The sequence below is a fragment of the Cotesia glomerata genome, linkage group LG1 (genome assembly GCF_020080835.1).
Source record: "Cotesia glomerata isolate CgM1 linkage group LG1, MPM_Cglom_v2.3, whole genome shotgun sequence".
Classification (NCBI taxonomy): domain Eukaryota; kingdom Metazoa; phylum Arthropoda; class Insecta; order Hymenoptera; family Braconidae; genus Cotesia; species Cotesia glomerata.
In genome coordinates this window covers 1,679,694-1,687,028 of record NC_058158.1, presented here as the reverse complement: position 1 = coordinate 1,687,028, position 7,335 = coordinate 1,679,694, and the positions used below count along the sequence as shown (strand labels likewise).

The window sequence follows — 7,335 nt, the reverse complement described above, 5'->3', positions numbered from 1 at the left end:
CTGAAATAACCAGAAATAACAACAGCAAACAATGGTTTAGATTTTGATTCTTTTTTACCATGGCAACCAACTACGCCAGAAGCGCCACCATCTAAATAATTTTCAATAATAAATTATTAATTAACAATTAATTTGTTTTATTAATAAAAATATTATTGACAATTGTTTATTAATTTATCTCTTACTTTGATATGTAGTGTTGTTATTGTTGTTGTAAATATTTGTTATTGTTTTTTTAAGACACTGAAGTTAACTGACACTAGTATACGTTGCGCGCGCAAGCGCGCGTGTGAATTTAGTATGGAATTATCTATATTTTCATACTTATGATATATTTGACCAATCACGTTACGAATAGTTTGTCTAATTGTGTATATTTTCATATTTTTCATCTAACTAGAATTTAAATTTGCGCGCGCAAGCGCGCGCCTGACTATAGAGTTTGCATATATTTTCATGCTTATGATATATTCGACCAATCACGTTACGAATAGTTTGCTTACATGATATATTTTCATATTTTTCATCTAAATTATAAAAGTGGATAAGAAATTTTATTATTTTATAGCAATAAAAAAATGACACTGAAGTTGAAGACAAACATTAGAAATTTTTTTAGAATTTTATAGCAATTAAATTATTATAAAAAAAAAATTAATTAAAAAATTCCACATGTGAAAATTAAATGAAAATTAATTTAGCAGATATTTAATAATTTTTAGAATTTTTGTTAATAAATTAATTAAAAGGCAAAAAAAAATAAGAAAAAAAATTGACATGTAGAAATTAAAAAAAATTAAACATTCAATTATTTTATAATAATTTTTTAGAGTTAATTTAATTGTTAAATAAAATTAAAAATTTTTCAAGTGACAGCTAACTTTAATGTCATGAAAATTAATATAAATTACAAGTGAAAATTTTTAGAAGCATTTTTTTATTGTAATTGATCCGTTAAAAAATTTTTAAAATTGACAGCTGACGGCTAACTTCAGTATTATATAAAAAAAATAAAATTGTTTTGGAAAAAATTTAATTAAAAAATTCCACATGTAAAAATTAAAAGAAGTTTTTTATTGTAATCGATTTTTTATTAATATTTAAAAAAAATTGACAGCTGTCAGCTAACTTCAGTATCATTTTTTAAATTAATTCATTCGAAGATACCTTCAAACGGTATGACAGTTATCATGCGGTATATTTTTTTTTATAACCGAAATTCAGAATTGTAAACGTTGTATATATACATTTTTAGTACGTGTATATTTAGTTATAATTGTAAAAATACATATGTGAAAATTTTTAAATGTGTGCTCAAAATAAAAATACTATCCACAAATAAAATTCACTTTAGTTGTAATTCATAGTAATTAAAAAAACAATTAAAAAAAAAAATAAATGAATGAAAAACATGGAGAAATGGATCAATTAGTTATTCTAGTAGCGGCAGTTCATTTATTATACTGTCCATTTACCAAAGTTGAAGAAAGTTTTAATTTACAAGCTATCCACGATATTCTTTATCATGGGCATAACCTCGACGAGGTCTTAATAAATTTTTTTATTTCATAAATTACCTAAAAAAATTATTTTGTAATTTTATAGCAAGGAATAAAAATGATTTATTAAATTTTCAGTATGACCATCATGAATTTCCTGGAGTGGTACCAAGAACCTTTTTTGGATCCCTGGTGGTATCTGGACTGTCATACCCCATAGTCGCTATTATTAAATACTTTGGGTTGACTAAATTTTGTGCTCAGTATGCAGGTATCCACTTTCTCCAATTCCGGTTTATATTTACATTTAATTGTCACTATAAATAAGCACCTTTCATTTCATTTTTATTTTCAGTGAGAGCAATTTTAGGATTACTTGTAATCTATACGCTAAGATTGTACAGACAAACATTGCAGAAAATATTTGGGATTGAGTTGACTAATTGGTTTGTCGCTATTATGGTCACGCAGTATCATTTTATGTATTACCTCAGCAGACCTTTGCCAAATATTATGGCAATGCCTTTAGGTAAATTTTAAGATACTGAAATTAAAATCTTTCAGTTTTTATGATGACATTAAATTTAGCTGTCACATGACAATTTTTTAATTTTCTTTAACAAAAAAATTATTTTTAAAAAATTGCATTTTTATTTTTATTAAATTTCTACAAGTCCATTTTTTTAATCATTTTTTTTTGCCATAATTTATTTATTAAAAAATTTTGAAGTGACAGCTAAATTTAATGTCATACTTTTATGATAATAAAAATGTTAAAAAATTTTAATAAAAAAATTCCAAATTTATAACAAAAATAAAAAAAATTGCCAGATGTTAATTTCAGGATATGAATTAAAAAAAAAAAAATTAATTGATAGCTAAAATTTCTTACAGTTTTATTAGCATTGCGTGGTTGGCTAAATCAGAACCATATTTTATTTATATGGTCATCAGCTCTGGCAATAGTTGTATTCAGAGCAGAGTTAGCACTACTCTTGGGTTTATTTTTGTTATACGACATAGCTTATAAAAAGTTAACAATACCAAGGTAGGAAATAAATAAATAGAGCTAATAATTTAAATTGTATTGCAGATATTATGACTAGTCTATTTTCAGAGTACTTAAAATAGGTATCCCAGCTGGTGTATGTACTCTAGCACTAACTGTGGTAATAGACTCTTTTTTCTGGAAGCGAGTACTCTGGCCAGAAGGCGAAGTACTCTATTTCAATACAGTACTGAATAAAAGTAGCCAGTGGGGTGTATCCTTTGCAAATATTCATGACATTAAACTCAGTTGTCACAAGACAATTTTTTAATTTTTTTTAAGCAAATAAATTTATTCCAAAAAATTGTATTTTTAATTTTTTAAAATTTCTAAATCTCAATTTTTTTTGTCATAATTTATTTGTTACAAAAATTATCAAATATCTGCTCAATTAATTTTCATAATTATTTTTTAATCTGATAAAAATTTATCTTATTTGTTGGAAGAAAATTTTATTTATCCTTAATTTTAATACAAATATTAATTTTTAAATAGACGTCTCCATTCCTGTGGTACTTTTACTCAGCTCTGCCCCGAGGTATGGGACTGTCATACGTGCTGGTACCTTTAGGAATGCTGTGGGATGCACGAGTAAGAGCACTCACTGTTCCAGCAATTACATTTGTTATATTGTACTCCTTTTTGCCTCATAAAGAATTAAGGTTCATCATTTATGTTTTTCCGCTATTGAACGTCGCGACTGCTTCCGCGTGCCAAAGGATGTAAGTATTTTTAAAAATATTTCTCTACGTAAATTTTTAAATTTTCAGACATTCAAAAGTTTATAAATAAATCAGGTATAAAAAATTATTAAAAAAAAATTGCATTTATCTACATTATTAAGAGAATAAGCAAAATTTTGTGGCTATTGTATTTATATGATACATAATTAAGAAATTACCTTGTATGTTGTGAATTATTGACATTTTTAAAGATATAAGCTCATCTCGATGTTACATTCATCAAGAGCTTTCATTTGAGTACCCACATGCATTTTGATATATTTTTCATATATACATATATATAATATATATTTTAAAGATATAAGCTCATCCCGATGTTACACTCATCGAGACCTTTCATTTAAGTACCCACATCAATTTTTCATATATTTATATATATTACACATATATGTATATATGAAAAATATATGAAAATGCATGTGGGTACTCAAATGAAAGCTATTGATGAGTGTAACATCGGGATGAGCTTATATCTTTAAAAACGTCAATCGTTAAGAAAGTACAGTGCAATTTAACAAAATTCATTATTTAATAAAGCAAAATTTTATTTATTTATAGTTCACAAGTCACGGCAGTCACATAGTGACTGCAAGTTTGCTAGTTTATTTATTAAAAAAATTTTTTAAATAATCAGATGTCTCTCAATTTAATAATCATATTTAAAATTTTTAATTTATTTATTTTCAGCTGGAATAATCGAAAAAAGACGACGTGGAATTATTTATTAGCCCTAGCTGTTCTCAGTCATTTTATATTCAACGCAGCATTTACGATGTTTCTTTTATGTGTATCCAGTTCAAATTATCCTGGAGGCCGAGCTATTACCAGATTACACCAATTAGAAAAAGACAATCCGTATGTTTATGTTCATATAGATACTTTGACCGCGCAAACTGGAGTCTCAAGATTCTTACAAATGAATCCAGACTGGAGGTAATATTAATTTCAAATTTTATTATTATTATTATTATTATTATTATTATTATTATTATTAAACAAAAATCAAGATGGTGTAGACTAAATTGATGTTATGTTTTTTATTTCATTTATTTTAGCATGTTAAAATAAATGAAATAAAAAACATAACATCAATTTGGTTTACATCATCCTGATTTTTATTTAATCATAGAAGAATTTAGACCTGATTAGAGCAATATTATTATTATTATTATTATTATTATTATTATTATTATTATTATTATCATTATTAAATATCTGTAATTTTTATGTAATAATTATGATTTTAAAATTTGATAAAAGTTATAAGTAAGTATTTATTTTTTTTTATCAGGTATTCCAAGCAAGAAAATTTGACGTACGATGATCCCGATGTAGGTCAATTTACGCATTTATTTATAGAAGCTAAAAGTAAAAATTTATTTTTGAGCAAACAACCGAATTATAAAATAATCGACTCGATTGACGGGTTCTCCCGGATTACTTTAAATTATAAAATGATACCGCCCATACGAATCGAGATGAAGCCCATGATTTTCATAATGAAAAAACCCGGTATTGATAACTTGGTCAAACGATCTTCGAACAATCAGAATTTAGAGTCAGGAATTGAGAACGAAGATGATGAGGAAGAAGAAATCGATGATAAAATAAATGACAATTTTAATACAATAAATTTTGACGTCCAAGCAAGCGCTGAGAAAGATTTTAGTAATAATAATAATAATAATAATGATGATAATGACGACTTGGAAATTCCTAAAATAAATGGAGCAGAAATTAATATAGATAAAAGTAGCGAAAAAATAAAAACATATCAGTCTGTAAAAGAAGAAATAAAGCAGATAGTAGAAATTTTTAATGAAAGACGAAATAATGTAGATTTAATTATGGAAAAAAATAATTTTTATTCTCAAGTACCTGAAGAATCAATAGTAGAAGATAATATTGTTATTAATAATAATAATAATGATAATAATAATAATAATAATAGTGATGGAAAAGATAGAGAAGAAAAAAAGCCAATAGTGATAAATAAAAAAATGCCAAAAAGAAATTTTAAAGATGAATTAGAGACTGAAGTAATTAAAAATGATAAAAAAATAGTTATTAAAAATAAATCCAATGGAATTATAACTCCGAAAAAACAGATCTCGGCTATAAAAGCTGAAATGAGCGAACAAGAAAAAAATAAGGTGAAAAAAATAGCCGAGCCTAAAGTTGCTAATGTTAAGGAGAGTATACGTAATATTATCCAACAGTTCAAGGAATTCGAAAAAGACCTATCAGCTTCGGCAGCCGGCAATTTAAATAATAAAATAAATAATTGGTCGCGTAAAAAGAAAATGGGTAAGATTAATGAGGAGAAGGTTGAGAATACTCAGTCATCCTCAGGATTGCCGGATGAGTTTGAGGAGAATTATGATGAGGCAGCAGTCTTAGATAATGCCAAAGGATATCTTCGAGATGTTATTGACCAGTTTTACCAGCTGAAAGATGAGCTGTCTTTCAAAGAGAATTATCAGTTTAAAGATATCGCTGATAAATTTGACGAACGACCAATTACTGACACTCTGATATTGTTCAGCGAAGCACTGAAAGATTTAGTCCAGGAGAAGAAGGGTAATAAACTAAAAGATATTACGTCTGAAGATAACGATAGTATCAATCAAATTGATGATCTACCTAAAATTGATTATAACGTCCCCGAAGTTATCGAGACTGATAATAATTCAAATGAAAAAAAAAGCAAAAAGCCAGACCGCCGGAGTCGTGAAAAAAAATAATTTTTTATTTTATCTTTATTTGGTTGAATTTTTTTAAATAAAATTAAATTATTTATTAAAAAATTTTTAATCGACGTTCTAATTAGCAAATTTTTTAACTCTATTTTAGAGAATCTTTCTTTTGTACGAAAAAATAATTAGTGCAAAATTTATTATCACTTTAAAAAACTATTTAATAGTTTTTGATGATAAGTATTTAGGCTACATTTGAAAATGCTCTATCTCTAGATACATAATTAAGAAATGACCTTGTATCTTGTGAACTATTGACATTTTTAAAGATATAAGCTCAGTACGACATTACACTCATCGAGACCTTTCATTTGAGTACCCACATCAATTTTTCATATATTTATATTTATTATATATATGTATATATAAAAAATATATGAAAATGCATGTGGGTACTCAAATGAGAGCTCTTGATGAGTGTAACATCGGGATGAGCTTATATTTTAAAAAATGTCAATAATTAAGAAATGACCTTGTATCTAGTGAACTATTGACATTTTTTAAGATATAAGCTCATCCCGGTGTTACACTCATCGAGACCTTTCATTTGAGTACCTACATCAATTTTTCATATATTTATATATATTATATATATTTATATATCAAAATGCATGTGGGTACTCAAATGAGAGATCTTGATGAGTGTAACATCAGGATGAGCTTATGTCTTTAAAAATGTCAATAATTAAGAAATGACCTTGTATTTTTTCTACTCCTGACATTTTTAAAGATATAAGTTCATCCTGATGTTACACTCATTAAGACCTTTCATTTAAGTACCTACATCAATTTTTCATATATTTATATATATTATATATATTCCATATATGTATGTATCAAAAATATATCAAAAATGCATGTGGGTACTCAAATGAAAGCTTTTGATGAGTGTAACATCGGGATGAGTTCATATCTCTGAAAATGTCAGTAGTTAAAAAAGTGCAGTGCAATTTTCAAAAGTCATTTAGTAAAGCAAAATTTTATTTATTTATATTTAACTAGTCAGGGCAGTCACATAGTGACTGCAAGGTTGCTAGTTAATATCTAATAGAGGTATAATATTTTGGTTTGGATCATCCAAATAATTTATAATTGCATTATTGCTACATCAAAGTGTTAAAAAATCACCCTCAAAAAATAAGGAGTTAGACGAATTGCTAATTAGACCGTCGAAATTGTTTACACGCAGTTATTTATTAATTACGTATTTTCAATAAAAATATTTTGCTCGCAAGTGCCTTAATTACGACATACGATTGTTTTAAATGAAATTTGTTATTAATATATTA

At 26.1% G+C, this 7,335-nt stretch overlaps 1 protein-coding gene across 1 annotated transcript; it reads left to right on the top strand.

The window, feature by feature from the left end:
• The first annotated feature begins 1,304 nt into the window (after window positions 1–1,304).
• LOC123275086 (dol-P-Man:Man(7)GlcNAc(2)-PP-Dol alpha-1,6-mannosyltransferase) lies at window positions 1,305–6,059 on the top strand. The gene is made up of 8 exons (XM_044743002.1): window positions 1,305–1,545; window positions 1,638–1,770; window positions 1,855–2,028; window positions 2,394–2,547; window positions 2,617–2,761; window positions 3,043–3,269; window positions 3,978–4,223; window positions 4,582–6,059. The coding sequence occupies exons 1-8, from the start codon at window positions 1,399–1,401 to the stop codon at window positions 6,032–6,034; spliced, it is 2,679 nt and encodes an 892-aa protein (XP_044598937.1). The 5' UTR covers window positions 1,305–1,398; the 3' UTR covers window positions 6,035–6,059.
• The last annotated feature ends 1,276 nt before the right edge of the window (window positions 6,060–7,335 follow it).

Bases quoted from the DNA above. Each gene is read 5' to 3' on its own strand.
- LOC123275086 (XM_044743002.1), top strand. From the start codon at position 1,399: ATGAATGAAAAACATGGAGAAATGGATCAATTAGTTATTCTAGTAGCG. The intron at 1,546-1,637 runs GTCTTAATAAAT...TTAAATTTTCAG, and splicing joins ATGGGCATAACCTCGACGAG to TATGACCATCATGAATTTCC. The intron at 1,771-1,854 runs GTATCCACTTTC...TTTTATTTTCAG, and splicing joins ATTTTGTGCTCAGTATGCAG to TGAGAGCAATTTTAGGATTA.